Source organism: Henningerozyma blattae, chromosome 6 (genome assembly GCF_000315915.1).
Source record: "Henningerozyma blattae CBS 6284 chromosome 6, complete genome".
Lineage (NCBI taxonomy): Eukaryota > Fungi > Ascomycota > Saccharomycetes > Saccharomycetales > Saccharomycetaceae > Henningerozyma > Henningerozyma blattae.
The window spans coordinates 484,252-509,346 of NC_020190.1; the positions used below are offsets into that span (position 1 = coordinate 484,252).

Below are 25,095 nucleotides of genomic sequence, written 5' to 3' on the forward strand. Positions count from 1 at the left end.
TTATTTTAATCAATTAGATGAGTAATTGATTATTGCTACTTAATATATGGAATTCTTTTTTGTTTCTTTAATTAATTTAATTCAAATATGATTTTGCTCTAAGATGTTTGTATATTACTATTAATTTGCCACCCGTCTAAGAATATAACTCTCCCCAAAATTACCCGGCTCTTTAGATTTTTTTTTTTTTTTTTTTTGAAAATTAGTTCAGATTTGAGATCGGGGTTATTGGAAGTTTAAACCTGGGTTGATTGTGATTACTAGAAAAAGTGAATTCTTAGGTGGATAAATAAGTTGAATTATTAATTGAATATATAAATGTACATATTAAGTATTCAATAATGCCGATAGTTATATAAAAAAATGTTGAATTAGAATGTTGTACGTGCATTATTGTAAAAAAGTTTGATCAAAAATATTGGTGGAAATAAAAATAAAAATTAAAATAGGAGGACAAAAAAAAAAGACTTTTCCTAATATAAAACTCTGATTTTAATTCTTGCATCAGTAGCGTCTAGCTGATCATAAATACTTTGAATGTCTTTGAAGTTGACGTTTGAAATATCGGCAATTAAATAAGCGATATCACCATGAGAGTCTGAGAATTGTTTTTCAATATTATGGTTTGATAAAATGTTATTAACAATTTTCAAAACACCTGGAATGTTTCTATGGATATATAAGACACGGACAGCATCTTGTTGATTGATGTCCATACCTCTCAAAGAAACTTCTGGGAAGTTAACTGAACCAACTGAATTACCTTCATTGATATATTTGGTTAAAGCAGTACCAACTTCAATACCAATGGCACTTTGAGCTTCTTCGGTAGAGCCACCAATATGTGGAGTTAAAATGACATTTGGTAAAGAAACCAATTCAGAAGTCCAAACATTTAAATCATCAGTAAATAAATCAGGACCATTCATCTTTGGTTCGAAAGGATAAACATCGATAGCGGCACCTGCAATCTTGCCAACTTTCATGGCCTGTACTAAAGCAGGGATATCGACGACAGTACCTCTTGAAGCATTAATAACATATGCACCATCTTTCATAGCAGCAAATTGTGGAGCAGATAACAAATTTTTAGTTTCTGGAGTTTCAGGAACGTGTAAAGTTAAGAAATCAGCCATTCCTAAGAATTCATCAAAATTTTGAATTTGCTTTGCGGTACCCAAAGCCATTAATGTTAAGATATCATAATAGATGACATGCATACCAAGGGATTCAGCCAAGACGGATAATTGAGACCCGATATGACCATAACCGATGATCCCTAAAGTCTTGCCTCTAACTTCCCAACATCTAGCTGAGACCTTATTCCAGGTACCAGTATGCAATTCAATAGATCTGTCACCGACTTGTCTTGCTAAACAAATGATTTCCGCAATGACCAATTCAGCCACGGATCTTGAGTTTGAGAAGGGAGAGTTGAAAACAGCAATACCTAACTCAGCAGCAGTTTGTAAATCGACTTGATTTGTACCGATACAGAAACAACCAATAACTTTCAAATTCTTGGCATGTTTTAAAACTTCAGCAGTTAATTTTGTCTTTGATCTAATACCAATAGCATGGACGTCCTTGATTTTTTCCAACAATTCGTCACTTGCTAAAGACCCCTTATGGAAATCTACTTGATAACCTTGATCTTCAAAGATCTTGATGGCAGTTTCGTTGACGTTTTCTAGCAACAAAACTTTATAATCACCACTAGAAAAAGGTTTTAAAGTCTTTGATTGCTTAGCAGCATTCAATCTAGCAGGAATTGAATTCATGAAAGATTGAGTAGGAGAAGTGGAAACTGCATTCAATGAGTTTTGCAAAGAGCTTGTGTTGAAAGACATGGGGGGAAAGGGGGGAGAAAAGGGGGGAGAAAAGGGGGAGGATGGGTGAGTTTGTTGATGGTTTCCTTTAACAAATCTATAGGATAAGATTGAACAAGTAGGCCTATTTATATACTGTTCAATTACGGGTGTTTTACCATGATATAAATAAAAGAAGTCAAGTATAATATTATTTATAATTGGTCATGAAGAAGACAGAGTCAAGAGAAATGTGTAAAGAAAACAACAGAGAAGGGTGAAGTGTAATGCCACATGTACGGCCTATTGAAGGAGTGAATAGGGAGGGATGAAGAAGAAACGTGAGAGATGGAGAAAAAAAAAAAAATTAGGTCTTGGAAAGTACGCGAAGAGTCAAGGAGACCAATCCCCGGTGCACGTGACACCGGTGGGGCCATATTAATGAAAACATGTGAAAGTAGAATTTAGAAATAAGGTTAACGGCGGCAAAGAGATTGGGAAATCGAAGTACGTTGAAATCATGAAGTTTAAATAGTTTGAATGGCTTTATATATTTTGAATTGTCTTTTATATCAAAAAAAAAAATTGAAAAATTAAAAGAGAAAAGAGAAAAACATATAGTAGCGGAATTGCAACTCCACTGGCCTGCGGAATTGCACTTCCACCCGCCGTGCACCACATAGTAGGGGAGAAACCGGATACTACCAACTTTTTTTTACGGATGTAACGTGGCTAGCATCCGTTTGGCGTAAACTAAGGAAATTGCGGCTACAGAAATATGCTGGTAACAACAGAGAAACTACAGCTTAATTAATTTAGATACATAGATAGATACGACAAATTATGGTGGTTCAGTATTGTAAATTAAAAAAGAAAAGGAAAAAGAAAGAAAAAAGAAACTTGGACAAGTCCGGAGTCGAACCGAAGACCTCTCCCATGCTAAGGGAGCGCGCTACCAACTACGCCACATGCCCATGTAATTTCCTGAATAGGCACAATTATTGTGCTTAGGTATGGAGCACCTCAATTTTGTGAAATTTTGGATCACTTCTTTTACGTACGCTATAAACATCTATTTTCATTTATAAGATATGTTCTTTATATAGTAAGCTAAAGCAAGCTCGATTGGTAAAATATCGAGAGGATCTTGCTAGGGCCAGCACGAAGTCGAGAGAGAAGAGTAGTCCGGGTGAATAGTCAGTATTGAGTTATCCTAAAACAGACCATTTACTGCTTTGGCGAATGGCTATTGCTCTTACAAAAAACAAACAAACAAACGTACATAGGTATGTATTTATTTATCTATCTTCTTGGCCATTGCGTAATCGCCGTTGGAAAGTTCTTCAATCTCTCCTTTCTCAAGCATGGCGTTAAACAAATCCTGTGGGATCCAACCCTTTGTGGCCTCAAAGGGAGAATCTAGCAGATGTCTATGGAAGTCGTTCATCAATTCGTTATGGTTGAGAATATCGTCTTGTGAGATCTGCAAGGGGAAGCGGAGATCGGGTTGTGAGATGGAATTCCATAAGGATTTCAATTGTATTATGGAATCCTGGATGAGCAAGTATTCCGAGTTTGATTTTCTTTGTAAAGCGGCAGTGTAGGGACTTCTCAACAGTTTGACGAGAGGAGAAATGGATTGAATCCACTCTGGATTTTTTTGGAAAATCAAGGATTCCCAGAGTTGTTGGTTACGAGATCTCTTGTACATGAATTGCAATTGTTCGAATTGCGGCGAATCGGCGGAAATGTCAGGGGTGGGTTCCGGCGGCGTGTAAATCTTTGGGCCGTCGTATTGGATAAATTGAGGCTGGGTGGTTAGAAGAAGAGGTTTCAGAGAGGATCCTTCAAAATCCAGCAGTACTGGAGTCTTGTCTGTGGGGGAGATTAGAATGTTCATTGGGTCTAGATCTGGATGGACAAGTCTTGGTTTAAGAAGTTGATCACGATTGGGGATTGAAGAAGAGCACGTGATTCTGTCAAGAATGGGGATCAAGAGAGCGAGGTTTTGGAACGTCGAGATTTGGTTGCGTAGTGTCGTGGAGAGAGTCGAGTCTTGAGTCTGGGATTGTAGCGATAAAGAGGATTGGCGAGCCTCCAACTCTGCGAAATCTTTGGCCATGGCCCAAGGATGTGACAGTGGCCACGGACCGATGTACTTCCTGTTGGAGGCAAACGTCTTGCCCTTCCAATAAGGTCTCTCCATGCTGGAACTTATTTTCCAACGAGAATCGTCAAGTTTATTATTCTTGCTGCCATCAGATACGATCGATTTCGTGGTGCTCTGGTTGAAACCAGACTCTTGATAATTGAAATACAACGAACCAAACGAATTGAAAGTCAAGGAATGAAGTTCGGATTGGAAATCCATCACTATAGACAACACTTTCTGCAACTCCTCTGCCCCATCATTACAAAGGGGATTCCAATCTTTCATCAGTAATTGGCCATCTATATAATCTTGTAATATGAAAGGCTGTTCTATTGGATTATTGGATTCAGGGGCAAACGCATATATTTTGGGGATGCGGATAGACGAGAAGTTATGCTGTACGAAATCCATAGTGGCAACCTCACTGTGTAGCCGCTGAGCCACATAGCGCGGATCATCTTTCGGATAAGGGATACGCAAGACAAACGACTTGCCCAACGAGGTATCGACGCGATAAATCCGGTGGCGTCTGCCCTCGTGAATACTGGTGAGAGTTGTTGGATGGATAGGCAGAGAGGATGTGTTTAGTTGGGCAGTATTACTGGGAAGAGTGGAGAAATGGTGTGTGGAATCGTAGACCGGAAAGGCATTGGGACTGGTCTCCTTGGACAACAGCATTTGATTCAACACAGTATTAAGACCTTGTAGTGAGAATCGAGTTTGACGTTTTTTCTTGTGGACCGTATCGTTTTGTAACCACGAGCCCCAAGTGTATTTGAAGAAGCTAGGCGGCACGCTCAAGGGGGGGGAAGTAGAGGCAGGGGCAGGGGCAGGGGCAGGGGAATATAGGCGGCGTAAGGAGATGAGACGAGACGAGACTCGTCTGGCGGAACACAGTGGTCCGGTCATGGCAAAGGGTGGTTGGGCCTGTACAGTACAGCGTAGAGAGCCACTGTCACCACACTAGCATTGGCCTCTAGAAATACGCCTCTAATACTCTGTATCGTCTATACAACAGTAGTCAGAATTGAGCCACCGCATCTTCTCACGCAGTGTCAAGGGACGAGAAGCCACTGCGTCCAAGTTCCACGGATGCAATCTTGAAGGGACTGCAGGGAGAGAAAGTAGCGACGCGTGAGAGGCCAGCGACGCGTGAGACGTCTGCGAGTGGTGCGAGCACGTGCTGGCCAGGTCGAAGTCGCACACGGCACGTGTCGACAGGCCACGGCTGGCCAGACTGGGCGCCGCACTGTTCGGGCGAGTGTGGGCCGAGGCGGCGGCGGTGGCGGTGGCGGCGGCGTCTTGTTGTGGGTGGGCTGGAGTCATGGCGGGCATTGCGGGGTCCATTCTTTTTTCGGTGTGCTGTGGTGTGCTGTGTGCTTCGAGTCGTGGAAGACTCGGTCTCGCGCCACACTCAGAACGACTCGGCCCGGCTTATATACGACGCGTCTCAGAGACAGAAAAAAAGACTCCTGGTCGTTCTCTCTGGTCGTTCTCTCTGGCTCTCGCTCCTGGCTCTGCCTAAATCTCGTCCCATCCGTATCACGCCACAGCTAAAGAATGCCTCCCCACGTGCCCATCCGCGCCTTCTCGACGCTCCCCCCACGTCTCCCAAAACACACCCCACGTCGCAGGCGTGTTCGTGCCACATTACAATCTGGCCAGCCATTGCACGAGACCCGTCCCCATCTCGTGCAGCCTGGCCAGTTGACTCCCGGCATATCTGCTGCAGAATACTTTTCTCGGCGGTTACGCATTGCCAATGCCTTACGGTCAAGATCAACATCAGGATCAACATCCAACTCTCGTCCATCCTCGTCATCCTCGTCATCCTCGTGTCCGTCGATATTGGCCATACTTGCAGGGAATAAAGTCCATTATGCCTCGGGCCCAGTGTTTTATCCGTTCCAACAAAACACAGACCTATTCTATCTCACTGGCTGGAACGAGCCAGATTCTATTGCCGTACTGGAATTGGCCCCTCATGAAGACGAGCCCATACTGCACATGGTAGTGCCCCGTAAGGACCCTTACATGGAACTATGGCAGGGCGCCAGAACAGGTGTTCAAGGAGCCATGGACATTTTCAACGCCGATTCCGCACTGGCCAACGACGATCCAGGCTTGCTGCAACACATCCAGTCGCTTGTGAAACGGTCCGACATCATCTACTACGACGGACAGTGGAATAACCAGTACGCCAGCACAATCCAGAAGGCTATCGACTCTGTCTCATTTGCGTATCGCAACAAAACCATCTACAAAGACCTTTCGCGGCTCGTAGCCGCCCAGCGCGTCATCAAGTCTTCCGCAGAACTTGCAGTAATGGCTCGTGCGTCGTACGCGTCGGCTCTCTCTTTCAACGAAGCCCTATCACAATCTGCATTCCTTAGTGAAAAACAGTTGCAATCCTTCTTGGAGTATCGATTCATCCAGAACGGAGCTGACAAATCGGCATATGTGCCCGTGGTCGCTTCCGGATCCAATGCTCTTTGTGTTCATTACACGATCAACGACGATCTCATCTACAACGACGAACTTGTATTGGTGGATGCTGCTGGTAGTTACGGCGGGTATTGTTCAGACATCTCAAGAACTTGGCCTGCCAACGCCACCGGGTTTACCCCAGCTCAAAAAGAATTGTACCAAGCGGTGTTGAATGTGCAAAAACAATGCATCTTGCAATCCACTCAAGCTTCGGGCCATTCCCTCAACGATATCCACCAGCTGAGTGTGGATCTCATGGTGCAAGAGTTGAAAAACTGCGGCCTGGCCTCCATCGACAGGTCCAAGATCAACACTCTCTACCCGCACTATATAGGCCACAACTTGGGGCTTGACGTTCATGACGCTCCGGAATATTCAAGATTGAAACCTTTACAAGAAAATCAAGTCATCACCATCGAGCCCGGTGTTTACGTCCCCGACGACCCTGCATACCCTGAACATTTCAGAAACATCGGCATTAGAATAGAAGATGATATTCGTGTAGGCATCGATGATTCCCAAATCTTGACCATCGATGCTGTAAAGGAAATTTCCGATATAGAATCTCGTCTTGCTTGAATCTTCTCCCTCTGCCTTGTATATAAAAAATTTCACGGGCAAATGTCTGTGCAGTGCGCGGCGCAGTGCGCGGTGCTCGTCCGTTTTTTGTACTACTATTTAAACCACAACGTATATATATTTACGCGCACTCCCTCACCCAAGCCCACCCTCCAAATCACACCACACAACTCAACCCCCTCCCCCCCCCCCCGCCACACACAATGCGTCGTGCTAGTTTCCAGCGTTTCCTCTCGTCCTCTGGGAAACGCTTCCTCTCCCAAAAAATCATCCCTTTCACTTTTGAAAAATACCCAAACGTGAAAAGAAACCCAAATTTCAAATCCATCGATTCTCAAGATATCGCCTTTTTCCAATCCATCCTTCCTTCACCTCAATCCATCCTACAATCAGACCTCGATGAATTCAACATCGATTGGATGTATAAATTCAAAGGTCAATCACAACTCGTATTGAAACCAACATCCACCATCCAAGTCTCTCAAATCTTGAAATATTGTAATGAGAAAAATTTGGCACTCGTTCCTCAAGGTGGTAACACAGGTCTCGTAGGTGGCGGTGTCCCCATCTTTGATGAGATTGTCTTGTCGTTGAAAAATTTCAACAAAATCAGATCCTTTGATGAAATTAATGGCATTTTGAAATGTGATCCAGGTATCATCTTACAGGACGCCCAAGAGTTTCTTGCCTCCAAGGGTTACATCTTCCCCATCGACCTAGGTGCCAAAGGCTCGTGTCAAATAGGTGGGATGGTCGGTACAAATGCAGGTGGCTTACGTTTGTTAAGATATGGTCCCTTGCATGGAAGTATTCTTGGGTTGGAAGTTGTTCTACCTGATGGTACCATCATCGATGGTATGCATTCGTTAAGAAAGGATAACACAGGTTATGATTACAAGCAATTGTTTATTGGTTCAGAAGGTACTCTTGGTGTTGTCACAGGCATCTCTGTCGCCACCCCGATCAAATCCAATTCGGTCCAAGTCGCCTTCATGGGGATCAAAGATTATTCAAGTGCCATGAAACTATACGTCAAGGCTAAACAAGATCTGGGTGAAATCCTTTCTGCTTTCGAATTCATGGATGGTCAATCTCAAGAATTTGTCAAGAAGTATCGTTCTACCACATCCCCCAGCATCACTTTCCCCTTAGAAGAATCTTACCCCTATTACATCCTTATCGAAACTTCCGGCAGCAACAAAGATCATGACCAATCCAAGATGGAAACCTTCTTGGAAACCGCCATGGAAAATGAATTGATTGAAGATGGTACCATTGCTCAGGATTCTAACGAAGCCCATGAACTTTGGAATTGGAGAGAATTGATCCCGGAGTCTTGTCAATTGAACGGTGGTAGTGTTTACAAATACGACATCTCACTGCCCATCAGAGATATGTATTCCTTAATAGAAGAAACTAACAAGAGATTACAAGAACAATCACTTATTGCCGATTCCTCCTCCTCCCCCTCCTCCTCCTCCTCCTCCTCCTCCAAACCTGTCATTGGTGCCGTTGGGTTCGGACATATGGGTGATGGTAACATCCATTTAAACATCGCTACAAAACAATACAGTAAAGAAGTCGAATCTGTCTTGGAACCCTTTGTTTATGAATTTGTAAGTAGTAAGAACGGTTCCATCAGTGCTGAACATGGGATCGGGTTCCAAAAGAAACCCTATCTCACCTACGGCAGATCCAAAGAAGAGATCCAATTGAACCGTCAAATTAAAAACTTGTTTGATCCAAAAGGTATCATGAATCCGTATAAACTTTTATAAAAAGGGAAAGCGATGGGAAGTGATGATGATGTAGGTAAAAAAAAAAAAAAAGGGGGGGTAGTGCCGCTGGACCGAACACGGATGGATAAATGAGATAAGCCAAGATCTATAAAATGAAATGATAACTAATATTCCATACAAAGGACAATTACCTGATTTTGAAATTTTCCTTCCCTACCACTCAAAACTTCACTACAAGTATATATGTATATATATATATAAGCGCTCTTGTAAATTAAATAATAATAAAAATAGGGGAAAAAAAAAAAAAGTATCCCTTCATAATCTTTTAATCGTTTATCGAAAACTCTCACAATCATCCATGTCTTACCAAACTTCTCTAATCACTTTAAATAACGGTAATAAGATCCCAGGTATTTCCATCATTGGAACAGGTACAAGATGGTACAAGTATAACCCTGAAGATAAATATTCCGATGCTCTAGTGAAACAAATTGAAAATGCCTTAGAATTACCAGGTATGCTTCATATCGATTGTGCAGAAATGTATCAAACTCATGCTGAAGTTGGAGAAGCTTTAAGAAATTCGAAAAAACCAAGAGATGAAATCTTTATCACCGATAAATATGCCATTCCAAGGAAATTCTCTTCCAACCCTAAAGAAGGTTTGAAACTTGCTCTAGAGAAAATGGGATTGGAATACGTAGATTTATACCTTTTACATTTCCCCATCATTGATCCAAAATTATACGATTTTACTCTAGAAGAAGCTTGGAAAATGATGGAAGATTTATATAATGAAGGTCTTGCTAAAAATATCGGTGTCTCTAACTTTAGAGTCGAAGATCTAGAACAATTATCTAAAAGTTGGGTGATAAAACCTCAAATTAATCAAATTGAATTTAACGCTTATTTACAAAATCAAACTCCTGGGATTTATGATTATTGTATTAAAAATAATATTCAATTAGAAGCATTTTGTCCTTTGGTACCATTAAGAGAAGTAAATGAAAAGGATTTATTACCACTTTATGTTAAACAATTGGCTCAAAAATATTCTAAAACAGAAAATCAAATTATGTTAAGATGGGTATCACAAAGAAAAGTTATTCCTGTGACAACAAGTTCTCGCCCAGAAAGAGTTCGTGATGCATATGATATCTTTAGTTTCGAATTAACTCAAGATGAAGTCGAGTTCATTACAAAACTTGGATCTCAACATGATACAATTAGAAAATATTGGAACGTTTACTACGATAAATATAATTAATTGCCCTAATGACGGTAGCAGGGGAACAATTTGTTTTATTTTTGTTTTTTTCTTCTTTTTGAAATCTGTATATATTATTGTTAAATAATTGAACTAAATGTGCTCGCTCGTTCGTGCAATCCTTATATATATTTACCTAATTTTAAAACATTCAAAGCAGCTTTTGAAATATCACGAAATCTTGCTGATCCTAATTGAGTACCACCATGCCAACGTGTAACCACTAACAAGATTCCAGTTAAATTATTTTTCTCCAATAAACTCAATAATACAGGACCACCACCTTTTTCACCACCATCTTGAGAACCTTGTTGAATATTACCATTTTTATTTTGTAATCTCCATGCAAGAATATGTGGATGAGTAGCTTTTGAAATTTTTTTATTTGAATTAACTAACTCTGTTAAAAGTGTAGGAATATCTTTTTCATGTTCAAGTGAATGACACCTTGCAACAAATCTTGATTTTCTATCAATAACTTCTTCTCCTACTATCCATATCATTACCTATGGTAAAATTGGAGAAACAAAAACATTTCCTTACTCAATACTTAATTTTTTTTTTCTTTTTTCACTTATTAAAATCATATTTTTCATACAGTTGAGTATTATTATTTTTTTTGAATTACTTGAATATGTAAAGATTTCGGAATTTGAATCGAACTATGAGTAAAAATCTCTCAAGATCTAGAGAGATGATGATGATGATGATGATGATTGTTAATAGAATAGAATATATGCAAAATCCAAAGATCTACTTACAAACTAATAAAAAAAAAAAAATCAAAGAGAGAAAATAGGTAATAGCATAAGAAGTTTTGTTAAAAAAAAAAAAGAAGGGGGGGGGTATATTAAAAATAGTTTACGTAATACTGAATATAAAAAGTGTTGAAAATGGTTATATTGACAATCTGCAATTTAAACGTTAAAAAAAAAAAAAAAAAAAGAAAATACAAAAAAGAAGTAAAATTAATCATAATCGTATCAATAGTTATATCTAGCCTCCATAAGGTGGTGGAGCCCCACTCATATGTTGTTGTTCTTGTTGAATCTTATTATCAGTTTGTGCTCTTGTATTATTTAATAAAGGAGTTTGTGTATTTGTATACGTATTAGCATTACTTGAACTACCCACATTATTTAGGTTCATATTATTGTTATTGTTTGGTGCATTGATATTACCATTAGCATACCTTTCTGTATCCACCCAACCTTGTTGGTATATAACAATAAATTCATTATCACGGCGTAAGGGACTAGTTATCGTTATATAGTATAATGCATGAAGTGTACCTGGGAAAATACCAAACATTGTCAATAAAATATTCAATAATAAATCTTGAGAACATAGACCTGACCTGAAGATAACAGCTAAAGGAGGAAATAAAAAGGCTACCAAATATAATATGAAATCGCCTGCAGTACAGCAAACATATACGCACATTTTGATTGACGAAATAATGGATTCAAAGCAGTAAAGTTAATACAAGATAAAAATGTTCGAGATAAAATTTCAGTGTTTTTGTAGTGGAATATCTGTTCGTCTTTTTTTTTATTTTTTCTTTTTAGTCATTTTTTAAGTAAGTGTTCCTTTTATATAATAAATCGGTGGCTTTGCAATTTATTTTCAATTTTCGGAAAGTTTAAATTGAACTAATTGGGCTAATAGAATGTTCATATTAGATCGTAAAAAAAAAGAAAAAGGAAACTCAAATACAAACACATTACATTTGATTTCAGATCAATTTACTTTAAAATTATTATACATAGTTAATCAGTCATAGTCTATATAAAATCATTTAAACTAGGTTAAAACATCTGGGTAATAGTAGAAGGAAAGAGCAATCAAGAAATACATGGCCAATGCTAAGACACCTTCTAACCAATTCGATTCACCATCTAGAATCAAATAATTAGATAAAAAGACTGAAACAAACAATGAAGTAGTTTCAAAAGTAGAAAAGTTCAAAGTCATTGGAACATCAATATACCAACCGTACAAGACCATAAATGGAGTAACGAATAAAGCAATTTGTAGAGATGAACCAACAGCAACACCAATAGCTAAGTCCATTTTATCTTTCATAGCAACAATAACGGATGTAACATGTTCAGCTGCATTACCAACAATTGGAATAATAATCAAACCAATGAAGGTCTTGGACAACCCTGTAGATTCAACAACCATATCAATTGAGCTGACCAAGTAGTCTGCGCAAATAGAAACCAAGACAGTTGAAAGTAAAAGGAAAATTAAAGATGATTTAACTGTCAAGGATTCTGGTGGGCCGTCATTTAATTCTTCAAATGTTTCTTCAATTTCCTCTTGTTGTTGTTCGAAGATTTCTTGATGAGTCTTTAATTGGAAAATCAAGAAAAATATATAAATAAGTAATAATATGATAGATGTACCTCTTGATAATGATAAAATCTTGGAATCAATTAATTCATCATCATGACCTTGTGGTAAAGTAGCTTTAAAGGCAGCTGGGATCAATAATGATGCACATGCAATAGCTAATAGAGATGACATTGTTTGAGCAGCAGTTTGATTAAATTGTTGTTGGACACGGTTGTAACCTCCAAATAAGAAACAGAAACCTAAAACCAATAATAAATTAGAAAATAAACTACCTAACATGGATGCTTGAACAATTCTAACTTGACCAGAACGTAAAGCAATCAATGAAACAATTAATTCGACAGCATTACCAAAGGTAGCATTTAAAAGACCACCAATAGTATTACCAACTTTTGAAGATAATTCTTCAGTAGCAAAGGCTAAGATTGAAGCTAATGGGATAATAGCTAAGAAATTTAAGATGAAAGTCCAAGTGAATGAGATTTCATTATAACCCCAAAATATACCTAATGGTACAAATAATAATAGGTAATTGACAGGAGATGATTTAAGAACGACAAATGTGTCTCTCTTTACCTTACTAAAGATTGATACTTGAGATCTTCTTTCGCTTGGTGATAAGTTTGTTGATCTTAAAAGTGGCTGCGTATCCGACATTTTTGCTTACCTTTACTTTTTATTTTGTTTTCTTTTTATCTATCACTAAATAGTTAATGTAGTTAACGCACAATAAACTATAACTATTTAATTTTTATGTACGTTGAACACATAAGCATTACATAGTATATGAAACTAACTTGCTATCTCCAACCTTTTATATGAGGTAAAGTCTAGAAATAAATAATATTGAGTGTCCCAGGAACCAGGAAATAAGCCGCACCATAAATTGACCAATCAGTCAAAATTATATTAGCAAAATAAAACAGGAAAAGTGTAACAGATCAGGCTTCGAATTTTCATTCAAAAAGGCACTGCAAACTATTCTTACGCTATCAAAGAATGGAGAATACACGAAATAGTAGAACGAAAGACCCTTCTTGATACTTTCCTCTCATCGAATTCTGAAGATTGATACAAAAAAAAAAAAAAAAAAAAAAAAAAAAAACAAAAAAAGACATGCTCTGGAAATTGTCGGATTTGTTAATATCACGAACGCGAAGAGAGTATTCTCAAAATAGGAAAAAAATAGCCAAAATAATACTTTTTTTGTACAAATGTCGTCATATATAATCACATAGGCTCATGGTATGACAGTGATCTTTTATCCTAAGAGGAATTTGACACTATTATCCTTGTAGAATACCAGCCAAATCCAAAAACTATCAATGCCCAAAGAAAATTAGAAAAGATTACAAAAGAGTCATTAACAGATATTCTTTCCCAATAATTATATATAGTTTTAATTGTCCGAATTAAAAATGGGTCGTCGTGAGTGGTAACGTAATTATTGTAATAATCATTATTATTCATATAATAATTATTGAACTCTAAATTAGTGTTAAAATTAGGATAATTTTCCATAGTGAGGTGAGGGTCTGTTAGAGATGAAGTATATAAAGAGCTTAAGGATCTATCTTTCAAAGAATTTGACAACATTAAAGAGTCTTGTTCATTATTATTCATCATCATTATTGTATTGTCATTATTTTGTGGAGTACTATCTTCTTGAAAATCACTCTTGTTCCATAATACAACTTGTTTGTTATAATGAATGAAAGTATTAACCATACAATTAATGAAAATGAATGGTAGTACTAACATTATAATGAAATAAAATAATTTCTGTGAACCAAAATAAATCATAATCTTAGAGAATTTTAACTTTTCAGAATCTAATAAATTTGGTGTAAAGATGAAATAAATTGACATTATTAGGGCCTCACCGATTATTAATAAGAAATTGGTAGATAAACAAAGTAAAAATATCAGAATGCCTTTAAAAAATTGTTTTTTCGTTTTAATTTTTGGAAATCTAATAAATGGGTATAATAAACGATTAATAGCAAAGAGAGATTGAAAATTTAATGAAAAAGCATTATTTTCAAATTCACCATTTAAATAACTATTGTTGGGATCCTTACTGAATGAATCAGTTGAACCATTTAAATTTTTCAATGATTTATAATTCAGATTTGGGTTTGGTAATATAGCGTTATTATAATAAAAATAATTAGAAGTTGGCCCATTATCTGGGACTCTTTGTAAAGATAGAGAGTTATCAACTGAACTAACAATCGCAATTTGTTTCTCAAAAGAGGAACCATTGTTTGGAAAATTCGATTTATTATTACCACTAGTATTTACCATATTATTACTATTGTTGTTGTTATTGTTATTGCTGTTGTGATTATTTGTCTTTGTGCCAGCTGATGATGGAGGTGAATTTAAATTTGAAGTTAAAGTTGAATTTTTATAAATATTATTTGAAATTGAAGAAGAAGATAATCTTAGTTTAGTGCAATTTGATAAAGAGATTTTTTTCCTTAGAGGAGACTGTGAAACAGGTAAATGGTGAGATCTATCATTAAGAGATGAAGTCGATGAAGATAGCAAAGGTGAATATTCATCAGAAAACGTATTTACATTATCCAAATTCTCACTTGTAGGAATATTATCGACTTCTTTAAAAAAATGGATTGATGTAACAAACAAAATCAATAATTCTGAAATAGACCATGCAATAGCATATAAAACAGATAGTCTTGGTAACAGATTCCAACTATTCAATGGGATTGTGTGGAATTTTCTTCTATTAACATCATTTATTTGTGGGAAAGATATGATGCATAAAATTAAGAATTGAAACAAATCTGTGAAAACGAAATTGATTATAAAATTAACGAAAATTCTTGGAAATAAATGTGTATTACTAGTAGAGTTATTGTTACTAGTAGGGTTATTGTTATTGAATTTCTTTCTAAAACTTAGTCGAGAGTTACAATACTTAAGAAAAATCAATGAAAAAAATTGAAATATAAGTGGTGATATAAAACTTAATAATAATATTCTAAAATAGTCTTGAGAGTCTGGTATGAAAAATTTCCGATTTTCATCTTCGAGAATGTTCAAAGATTCATTCCCATCTTTCCCATCTTTTATATAAATAGATGGGAATAATTTCAGAGCAGTTAATGTGATTGAAATAATGAATAAAAGGAGTACAACCGAACTAACTATTATAGTTTTAATTGAATTTGTAGCAAAAAGTGGAACAAAATAGCTTGATAAATAATAAACTCTTGTCATATTGGTTTGAAAATTAATGTATGATATGGTGAGAAATGAGGCATGGATCTATTGGCATATCAGAATGAATGAATAGCACGTTTTGTCTTAATATTTATTGACTAGCAATAATGCAATTAATATATCAAATCCTCTCCTTGGCATTATAATAAACTGTCTTAGGAAAATCGTAAAACTCTTGAAATATGATGACCTAAAAAAGATGACTTTTTCTTTTTTAATCACAGAGTCAACCCTGTAACCCTCAGAAGGAACGAATCAACCCTAACATATTTTTACCCTAAAAATGAGATATATATTTATTGGCCAATATTAATAGTAATACAACGATAGTTCTAGTTAAAAACAAAGTGTAATAATATTTAAAAGAATAGATAGTAAGAATATTTATATATATATAAATAATAACCTGGATATAAATATATATAAATATATATATCTATAGCTTTATGTAAGTTATCGTTATAATAGTAAAATATATTAGAATATATAAAAAAAACGAAAGGGATAAAAAAAAAGGTTAGAAAATAGACGTCAACGCCTAAAAAAGAGATAGAGGTAAAAGATTGTAGAATATTGAGACATATGTTTGTCAGGCATTTAAAATAGAAGAAAAATATATATAGTAATGACAATGAAATTAAATTGACCAACCTTATTTCTTCATATCTTCTAACTTGTTTTCTAAGTTATCCAATTTCTTTTGTTGCTTCTTCAACTCATCTCTTAGATGAGCCAGTAGCTCTCTCTCATGTTGTTTGATGAAGTAATCTTCATTAGCCTTTTCTCTCTTGGTGAAAGAGTCTTCCATGGCGGAGTTACGTGGGGTACCAGTAGAACCTTCTGAATAGTTTCTTGAAAAAGATAAAGTAGAATAAGCTGGTCTTAGGGTAGATGGAGAGGTTCTACGAGAAGTTTGTCTAACTTCTTGTAAGAATAATTTCGAGACTTGACGAGATGACATGACTGGTGTGTTCGAATTTTATTTTTCAAATAAAGGGTTTTTGTGAAAGTGAATATTTATTATGTGTTATAGATCTTATTGCGAGCTGTTAGCTTATCAGACAATGCAGTATATTAAAGCTTAATATATGTCGTTGATACAGTTGATGTTATAACGACCTTAGTGGTTCCAGTGACAAAATAAGTACTGTGAAATACGTGTATGGGTTCCTGGACTGTACAAGATCCAGTTCAATAATTGGAGCGATATCTGCTATATTCAGCGGGAAGTACCCGAAAACAAACCCGGGGCACTCCGAGGTTTCCCGTGCACGGGGCCGTGTGGAATGAGCGACAGTGTCAGTAAATTCGGTAAAAATGAAGGTTAAATGGTATTATCTAATATTATAATTATTATGTATTATGTATTATATATTACGGGGTTTATATTATAATGTGGGGGCAGGGGCTCTATCATATTCGGTATTTATACATAATATTACCAGTCTTGCTATTATTATACATAGTACACTCTCCTATTATCGATGAGTGCTGCTTATTAGGGGTATATACTGTTGACCTTCATCTTCATTTGAATGGCTGCCTAGATTACTACTGACTTTGACGACAATACGTAAGATACTAATCGAGAAGGATAACATCCACATTACTAGTGTAATCAGTTCGAATGATGCTAATGCCTTTTGCTTTCTGCATGTCGACGGCATTTTACCAATTTCCTCATCGTGGCCTTTACATACCCATCGGTTATCTGTCATTGTTTCGAAAGTTAGCGATAGTGTCGCACTAAAGAATATAATAAATAAAAGATCCAATAGGATTAATCTTAGTTTCATTAGAGGGTTTCTTAATCCCAGCGGCTTGCTTGAAAATTCATCTCTTGCAATTAATATTAAATAAACGACTGAAACCGTAGATACAATGATAGACAATATAGTACTTGCACGTTGGTGGATTGGTCTATCAGAATTATGTACATTAGCGTAAATTCTTGTAGATAAGCCAAGACATACAATGACAAATATCCAGGTCATAATACGTACTGCCAAAGGAGTATATTGACTATCAATTAAAAGTTTGATAAGTTTGGGTTTCCAAATCTTTATTTTCTTATTCTTTAACTTATCCCATTTTTCACGATCTTTATTTATTTCTTCTAACCATTTAGTCTTTGATTTAACTCCACCATCATGCCCTCTACTTCTTCCTAACCCCCAACCTGATCTTCCAGTCATATTACTGTTACTTGTACTTGTTCTGCTAATACTTGCCCCATCTGCTTCAAGATCTAAATCGCCACTCATTGTTGTTAATCGGCTTATCATACTTTGTCTTCTTTCAAGGTTTATATCTGCTGCATTTGGTGCGTTATTATTATTATAATTATAATCAATCACATTCGCCACGTAGTTATTCCAATCTTTACGATCTTTAGCAGTTTTAAACGTCAATTCATTTTTACTACCACCTAACATAATAACATTATCAAATAATTGATTCAATCTTTTTGCACCACCCCATTCATCTGACAAATCTTTTAATTTAAAATTATGTTGGTATTGATAAAAGGATTGTTGTTTTTCTAAATCAATTGAATCTATATCACCATTTTCATATGCAAGCAAATTTACACTATTTCTTCTCTTTTCATTAGAATAAGTCATATTAGAACCAATATTTTCAATATATTTCCCCCATTGAACTTCAGGTATATGTAAAAATGGATCTTTAAATTTATCTGTATTGCATTCTTTATTTTTTAATTGATTTCTTGTTATATTTCTATCAACGTATTTCTCATTAATTTGTTTTGTTTGAATAAATTCTTTGGTTAACGCAAATGGTGGAACTGTTGTTGGATATATTGTATAATTGTTGATTTTCTCATGGTGTTGAATATTACCAGTCATATTAATATAGTTTGGTTTTTTATTATTATTATTGATATTGATAGCATTCGTTGAATATTTATTATGGAATGGATCTGATAATCTGCGAATGTGAGAGATTGAATGAGAATTGACAGGCGCAAGTAAATCTAACTCATTAGTGTTGGCATTGCCTGAAGCAACATAGGCAATTGGAGTGGTATCAGCCTCATCATTATCGCCATCGGCATCACCATCGCCCTCCACCTCATCATCAGATAAAATATTGGTATGATTGTTATTAATAGCATTGTTATCATTGGTATTATTGTCGTTATGATTGCCACCTGCAACGTTGTCTTGGTCGTGGATAGACGTTAGTGTAGTTCTTACATTTGACATTGCGTTACGATTTGTATTTGCGAATGTATCCATATTCCTTATATCATCCTCATCTGTATCATCACCTGCACTTTCAATTTCAATATCTGTTTCTGTTTCGCTAGCAGAAGCATTATGGTACGTCGGAGATCTAAAGGTTGCATTTCTATTTGTATTTGTTGGAGCTGTATTAGTATTATTATTGGGTCTATCTGGTCGAGGTTGTTTACTGTTTGAACCTTTTACTTCGAAATTCATTCATGTATTTATGTATTCTTTCAATTTGGTGGTCGGTTGTTGTTGTGGTAGTCGAAGTTGTATTAGGATTATATGCTGTTTTGTATTTCCCTTACTTTTTAGTGATGTTTATCTGAATTAAATAAATATTACAATTGTATATTCTATTTTATTTCAATTATATTTTTATAAATTTCGATATTAAAGTATATTATATTTGGCTTGTAGGAAAATCCAATTGATTCATATACTTGGCTATTGGTGGTATTGATTAAGTAATTTTTGATATAAGTGGTAAGTATCCGTGGAATTATATCAATTATTATAAATTGTGGCTGAATATTGAAGAGAGTATTAATTTTACGTTATTTATTTACCTAAAAATAAAAAAAAATTAAAATAATAAAATATATCTACGCTAAACATCCAATTGTTGTTGTCTTTTTATTCCAAACGCCTTTCAATTGTTGTTTACATTTTTCCTATTTTTTTGTTTCTGTCTTAACTTTGAATTAATTTTCTCGTCAAAATTTATTTCAGTAAACTAATTAATTGACCAATCAAAATTTCATCACTAATGTTCTTTGTTTATGTGGTAATTAACATTCTTGAATCATCTTACCCTCGAATCACCCGGACATTTTTATGTCTCGGCAACTGCACGTGATTGTCAAATTTTGATATTTCCTTTTCCAATTTTTTGCTGTCTGTCCATCCGTGCATCAGTGAAAAACTGAATTTTGAACAAAAAAATAAATTTAAATTTCCGTTTTAACAAAACACAATACTATTGCTCTACCCAACGAATCTGGTAAGTTGGAACTTGAGAATTTCCAATTAGTATCGCATCGTAATGAGTGGAAATTTATTATAAAAATATAAGGGAAAGCTGTTTGAATTAGTATTTAATCTTTGTACTCTCTTCTTATCTTGTTATTTTAGTTTGCACTCCAGTTTTCTTTTTGACAGAAGAGACCAACTATTCAACATTTATTACCATGCGTGCTAAGTGGAGAAAGAAGAGAGTCAGAAGACTTAAGAGAAAGAGACGGAAGGTTAGAGCTAGATCCAAATAAGCCAATCAAATGCAATAATTGAATTTATTTAATTTTTTTCTAAAAATCATATTTTATTTATACTTTGCATTTGTTTGGTGGATTTAGTTTAATGTCCATCGACAACCTAACGAACTAAAACAAAAACAAAAACTAAAACAAAAAACCCCTATTGGTTTGAAATCCTTTGAGTTTTGTTAAATCCATAAGGTTTTATTTATACATATTACAAATTATTATTTTTTTTGTTTAATTTATATTTATAGCTTTATATATGTTCTAATAAAATAAAAAGAGATTTTTTATCAATTCAAGAATGTTTTGCTTAATATTTTTTAAGGGTTTGGATCAATATTTGGTGGGTTTTGGGCGGCATGCTCATTTAAATTTGTTTCATTTGTAAAACAACAAAGAGTAGTTAACCAATTGAAATAGGAAGAAAAGGGTTTGTTATTGTTTTGTGTACCATTTATATGATTTATCGAATTATTATTATTATTATTATTATTATATATTACATCATTTGGGTTCAAGACTTGAACACCTCTCTGAGGGATCGTGTTTGGCATGATAATTCCTGTGTTGCCATCCCTCATATTTTCACTCATCCTAACATATTCAATGGGAATACTACGATGATAATACGACCTATAGTAATCCTCAATATTGACGTTCGAAGGATTATCGACATTTAAATCCATTGTATCATTTACTACTTCCATTTCATTGGGCATTACATTTGAATCATGATGATGTGCACTCCTACATGGCTGAGCTATATAAATATCATTATCTTCTTGTCTTATCTCTGTACCATTTTTATTTTCAATCTCATTGACGACCAACCCATCAGTAATGGGTTTATTATTGTTTTTAGAATCATCTTCAATCACACAATTGTGAAGAACGTTATGGGTATTACTTAGGGTGGAATAGAAATCCTCATCATCAATAGTGATTTCTTGTAATTCAATGGGTTCATTACTATTATTTGCCTGATTATTGGAATTTTGTTTAAAATTTTTAAATCGTTTTGGATTGCTTGGGAAATTTAATTCCAAAGTATATACACTGCTCTCTTCACTCTGCGATTGAGGATCATACATCATTGATAATCCACCTGGCTCTTCATTACGCAATGAAAAAAATTGTATATTTTCTTTATTCTTTTCTCTCTCTTTCTCTTTTTCCTTCTCTTGTTGCTTTTGTCTTTCTCTTTCTTTCTCTCGTTCTTGTAATATTAAGGAAGTATCAATTTGATACGGATGCTTCCCTTCAATAGCTAATTTAGAACCATAAAAACTATTATTGTTCTGATGTGTCCCCCATCGTAACATATCCCCCTCCATTTTTTGAATAAACCTAGCATTCTTATTTTTAGGTTTGAATCTCCCACCTCGATTTTCTCTCAAATGACTAGGTAATGATACTGTTCTTTTCTTCTCATTCTTGTGCTTGATAATTTCACGTAATGATGGAATCTCTGCCATGTTTTAATATCGATCTTCTGAAGTGTCTGAAATCTTACTCTGATGCCCTCTATTATATCGTAACATAATCACACCTTATACCTTTTACCTTATACCTTAATATTTGCGTCGTTCAATCTTTTGTGGCGCAGCATTTAGTGGCGCGACGGTATTAATGACAAAATATTAATAAGGTATTTTTTTTCATTGTATATACTGACATCCTTTTCTTGGCAATGTCTTTTTTCCCTATAAATCTTTGCCCTAGCCCTAAAACTACAGGGCTGACCTATAGGGTTCTAAGGGTTTTAAGATTGTATTTTATCTTAATAAACTTTCCATGAAGAATTTGCCCCCTACAGTAACCTATAATATTACTCGAAACAGAGATTTCCCCTTTACAGACGAATATTACCACAAAGGGGACTGCCGAATTGCGGGGGCTATTTGCCGAAGAATGCGAGTTGGCTGGCCACTGTATCACGTGTGCTGATATTTACCGTAGTCCCAATTCTCCCAAACTCCTACTTTCACGGAGCTATCACCCCAAAGGCCAGAAATAGAAAGCAAACATGTGCTTGCCCTTTTCAAGGTCAAACACTCTCTAGAGGGTTTTTGACATTTCCCAACTTTACCTTTATCAAGCATTTCTCAATTCCTAATTCATCCTACAACAAAACAAGAAACGCAGCTGGGAACAACAGTACAAGATCGATAGATAAAGCTAAGAGAGATTAACATAGTAGAAAAAGAAAAAAAAAGAAACATTCATTGACACTTTTTATCGAGGTTATTTCAAAAACGACTCCCTTTTTGCATTTGCATTCTGATTTTACCTGTTAACGAGGGAAAAATAAAATTATACTATTTATTGCAGTATTAATATATACTCGATAATTTCATTATAAAATTACTTTTATTTTTTTTTTTTTTTTACTTTATTTCTCACTATTTTAAGTTTTTAAATCATGGATATGGACAATGATATCGACATGGACGCAGACGTACCCATGCAAGACTCTTTCGAACAACAGAACTCATCCACCACTGGTGAACAATCATCACAAAGCATTGACGACAAAGGGTTTGCTGAACTAGACTCTCAAGATGATATGATACTCAAACCTGGTTCGTCTGGGATAGCAGATAATAAATCAGACACACCTCTCACTCTTACAGATGATAATATCAACCAATTGGATCAATGGATAGAATATATCAGTAAATGCCAAATCTTATCGGAAAACGACATCTCTAGGCTTTGTAAGATGGCTGTAGATGTTTTCCAATTTGAAAAAAATGTCCAACCAGTTAATGTGCCAGTGACCATCTGTGGTGACGTTCATGGTCAATTCCATGATTTGCTTGAGCTGTTTAAAATAGGTGGTAAATGTCCGGATACAAATTATTTGTTCATGGGGGATTATGTAGATAGAGGCTATTATTCAGTAGAGACTGTCTCATTATTAATTGCCATGAAAGTAAGATATCCAAATAGAATCACCATTCTTAGAGGTAATCATGAATCAAGGCAAATTACACAAGTCTATGGGTTTTATGATGAGTGTTTAAGAAAATATGGTAATGCTAACGTATGGAAAATGTTCACTGATCTTTTCGACTATTTCCCAAACACTGCTTTGGTAGATAACAAGATCTTTTGTTTACATGGTGGTCTTTCCCCCATGGTAGAAACGTTGGATCAAATTAGAGCTTTGAATAGAATTCAAGAAGTCCCCCATGAAGGCCCTATGTGTGATTTACTATGGTCGGATCCAGATGAGAGAGGTGGATGGGGGATTAGTCCCAGAGGTGCTGGTTTTACTTTCGGCCAAGATATTAGTGGTCAATTCAATCATACAAACAATTTATCCCTAATTTCAAGAGCACATCAATTAGTCATGGAAGGGTATGCATGGTCTCATGAACAAAATGTAGTAACCATTTTCAGTGCTCCTAATTATTGCTACAGATGCGGCAATCAAGCGGCAATCATGGAGGTGGATGAAAACCATAATAAACAATTCTTACAATACGATCCTTCAGTTAGACCAGGTGAACCTTCTGTAAGTAGAAAGACTCCTGATTATTTCCTATAATATACCCATATGCACATGCGTATGCACGCACACATTATTCCCATATTTTTTTTATGCATAATTATTCACTTTGCATTATTTTATATTATTATTTCACTCAAGTAAGTCTACTTTCCCTAATTAAAAACGACTTGACTCAATAAATTATAATAATATATAAATGTTGTATTATATTACCCAGCCCTTCCATATAGGTACTAATATACGTCGTTTCTAAATAACACTTTTGCTACTTGTATTATTATTATTATTCGTATTACTATTTTATTATAATTATTTTTTTTTTAATATTTTACATTACTATTTTTATCCTTCTTTCGTATTATCATAACGTTTCTTCTTGTGAGAAAATTGCCTGTTAAAGTAACAATCTCCCTTCCATATCCGGTAATCTAAGACGCGTCCGTTTCAAATTTCAAAATAAAAATTTCATTGAAACAAATCTCACTTTCTATGAATTTCACGTACAAGTTTCGAAACCCAATTAACGCTTTTTCAGGTTACAACTTGGTACTATTTGCTGGGGATCAATCTAACCACAGATTATTTTTATATAGGGTATTAATAGATTTTTCTATATGATTTCAACCGTGTTTTTTTTTTAATTTTTTATGAAATTATTTTTAAGGTGGTTTCAAATATCTATTTATTTATTTTTTTTTCATTTTCTACATTTTTTATACTTGCAATTCAACTATTGAGTTCAATTATTTAAACCTATCAAGGACAATATTTCAATTACAATGAGTGAAGAAGAACAATTTGACGATAATGATTCAGTTGACAACTATAAAGTTGCTGCTAAAAAAACTGTTGATGAATATAAAAATTTAGATGCTGAAGATGCTTCTTTAGCCAAATGGAAAGAATCGTTAGGTCTAGGTGCTGATGTCTTACCATTGGAATATCCTGGTGATAAGAGAAGAGTAGTCATCTTGGAAATTCAATTGATCATTTGTGATCCAAAAGACTTAAATAAAGAAGAGGTTAATAAATTTGATTTGACCAACGAAAACACAATTAAAGAATTAAGTAATATTAAATACAAGGTTAAAGAAAATTCCATATATAGATTGAAAATTAGATTCAAAGTTCAACATGAAATTATAACAGGGTTGAAGTACGTACAATATATTAAAAAAGCTGGGATATCCATTGATAAAATTGATGATCAATTGGGTTCGTATGCTCCAAACACAAAACAAAAGCCCTTTTATGAAGTAGAATTACCAGAAAGTGAAGCTCCAAGTGGATTACTAGCAAGAGGTAAATATAATGCAGTATCTAAATTCATTGATGATGATAAGACTAACCATTTGACTTTGAACTGGGGTGTAGAAATCGTTAAAAATAAATAATCATCTATCTAATATTCAATTTT

The 25,095-nt window shown here is 35.1% G+C and overlaps 14 protein-coding genes and 1 non-coding gene across 15 annotated transcripts; 5 read left to right on the plus strand and 10 right to left on the minus strand.

Annotated features, from left to right (window-relative positions):
* Window positions 1-473: 473 nt before the first annotated feature.
* SER33 (phosphoglycerate dehydrogenase SER33) lies at window positions 474-1,850 on the minus strand (the record flags this gene model as incomplete). The annotated part of the gene is made up of 1 exon (XM_004181207.1): window positions 474-1,850. The coding sequence occupies one exon, from the start codon at window positions 1,848-1,850 to the stop codon at window positions 474-476; it is 1,377 nt and encodes a 458-aa protein (XP_004181255.1).
* Window positions 1,851-2,709: 859 nt separating this feature from the next.
* TBLA0Ftrna5A lies at window positions 2,710-2,782 on the minus strand. The gene has a single exon. It is a non-coding gene; the product is annotated as a tRNA-Ala (tRNA).
* A 320-nt stretch (window positions 2,783-3,102) lies between these two features.
* Window positions 3,103-4,869, minus strand: AIM9 (Aim9p; the record flags this gene model as incomplete). Its single annotated transcript, XM_004181208.1, has 1 exon — window positions 3,103-4,869. The coding sequence occupies one exon, from the start codon at window positions 4,867-4,869 to the stop codon at window positions 3,103-3,105; it is 1,767 nt and encodes a 588-aa protein (XP_004181256.1).
* A 651-nt stretch (window positions 4,870-5,520) lies between these two features.
* Window positions 5,521-7,026, plus strand: ICP55 (aminopeptidase; the record flags this gene model as incomplete). Its single annotated transcript, XM_004181209.1, has 1 exon — window positions 5,521-7,026. The coding sequence occupies one exon, from the start codon at window positions 5,521-5,523 to the stop codon at window positions 7,024-7,026; it is 1,506 nt and encodes a 501-aa protein (XP_004181257.1).
* Window positions 7,027-7,229: 203 nt separating this feature from the next.
* On the plus strand, window positions 7,230-8,804 carry DLD2 (D-lactate dehydrogenase; the record flags this gene model as incomplete). Its single annotated transcript, XM_004181210.1, has 1 exon — window positions 7,230-8,804. The coding sequence occupies one exon, from the start codon at window positions 7,230-7,232 to the stop codon at window positions 8,802-8,804; it is 1,575 nt and encodes a 524-aa protein (XP_004181258.1).
* A 322-nt stretch (window positions 8,805-9,126) lies between these two features.
* On the plus strand, window positions 9,127-10,035 carry TBLA0F01980 (aldo-keto reductase superfamily protein; the record flags this gene model as incomplete). Its single annotated transcript, XM_004181211.1, has 1 exon — window positions 9,127-10,035. One exon carries the CDS (start codon window positions 9,127-9,129, stop codon window positions 10,033-10,035), a length of 909 nt encoding a protein of 302 aa, XP_004181259.1.
* A 122-nt stretch (window positions 10,036-10,157) lies between these two features.
* Window positions 10,158-10,538, minus strand: TBLA0F01990 (uncharacterized protein; the record flags this gene model as incomplete). Its single annotated transcript, XM_004181212.1, has 1 exon — window positions 10,158-10,538. One exon carries the CDS (start codon window positions 10,536-10,538, stop codon window positions 10,158-10,160), a length of 381 nt encoding a protein of 126 aa, XP_004181260.1.
* A 493-nt stretch (window positions 10,539-11,031) lies between these two features.
* On the minus strand, window positions 11,032-11,478 carry SNA4 (Sna4p; the record flags this gene model as incomplete). Its single annotated transcript, XM_004181213.1, has 1 exon — window positions 11,032-11,478. The coding sequence occupies one exon, from the start codon at window positions 11,476-11,478 to the stop codon at window positions 11,032-11,034; it is 447 nt and encodes a 148-aa protein (XP_004181261.1).
* Window positions 11,479-11,838: 360 nt separating this feature from the next.
* Window positions 11,839-13,053, minus strand: VCX1 (Vcx1p; the record flags this gene model as incomplete). The annotated part of the gene is made up of 1 exon (XM_004181214.1): window positions 11,839-13,053. The coding sequence occupies one exon, from the start codon at window positions 13,051-13,053 to the stop codon at window positions 11,839-11,841; it is 1,215 nt and encodes a 404-aa protein (XP_004181262.1).
* A 609-nt stretch (window positions 13,054-13,662) lies between these two features.
* On the minus strand, window positions 13,663-15,642 carry AIT1 (Ait1p; the record flags this gene model as incomplete). Its single annotated transcript, XM_004181215.1, has 1 exon — window positions 13,663-15,642. One exon carries the CDS (start codon window positions 15,640-15,642, stop codon window positions 13,663-13,665), a length of 1,980 nt encoding a protein of 659 aa, XP_004181263.1.
* A 655-nt stretch (window positions 15,643-16,297) lies between these two features.
* TBLA0F02030 (ATPase inhibitor) lies at window positions 16,298-16,606 on the minus strand (the record flags this gene model as incomplete). Its single annotated transcript, XM_004181216.1, has 1 exon — window positions 16,298-16,606. The coding sequence occupies one exon, from the start codon at window positions 16,604-16,606 to the stop codon at window positions 16,298-16,300; it is 309 nt and encodes a 102-aa protein (XP_004181264.1).
* A 517-nt stretch (window positions 16,607-17,123) lies between these two features.
* On the minus strand, window positions 17,124-19,112 carry SRF1 (phospholipase D regulator; the record flags this gene model as incomplete). Its single annotated transcript, XM_004181217.1, has 1 exon — window positions 17,124-19,112. One exon carries the CDS (start codon window positions 19,110-19,112, stop codon window positions 17,124-17,126), a length of 1,989 nt encoding a protein of 662 aa, XP_004181265.1.
* Window positions 19,113-20,481: 1,369 nt separating this feature from the next.
* On the minus strand, window positions 20,482-21,636 carry TBLA0F02050 (uncharacterized protein; the record flags this gene model as incomplete). The annotated part of the gene is made up of 1 exon (XM_004181218.1): window positions 20,482-21,636. The coding sequence occupies one exon, from the start codon at window positions 21,634-21,636 to the stop codon at window positions 20,482-20,484; it is 1,155 nt and encodes a 384-aa protein (XP_004181266.1).
* Window positions 21,637-22,607: 971 nt separating this feature from the next.
* On the plus strand, window positions 22,608-23,714 carry TBLA0F02060 (serine/threonine-protein phosphatase; the record flags this gene model as incomplete). The annotated part of the gene is made up of 1 exon (XM_004181219.1): window positions 22,608-23,714. The coding sequence occupies one exon, from the start codon at window positions 22,608-22,610 to the stop codon at window positions 23,712-23,714; it is 1,107 nt and encodes a 368-aa protein (XP_004181267.1).
* A 743-nt stretch (window positions 23,715-24,457) lies between these two features.
* Window positions 24,458-25,072, plus strand: RDI1 (Rdi1p; the record flags this gene model as incomplete). The annotated part of the gene is made up of 1 exon (XM_004181220.1): window positions 24,458-25,072. The coding sequence occupies one exon, from the start codon at window positions 24,458-24,460 to the stop codon at window positions 25,070-25,072; it is 615 nt and encodes a 204-aa protein (XP_004181268.1).
* Between the last annotated feature and the right edge of the window lie 23 nt (window positions 25,073-25,095).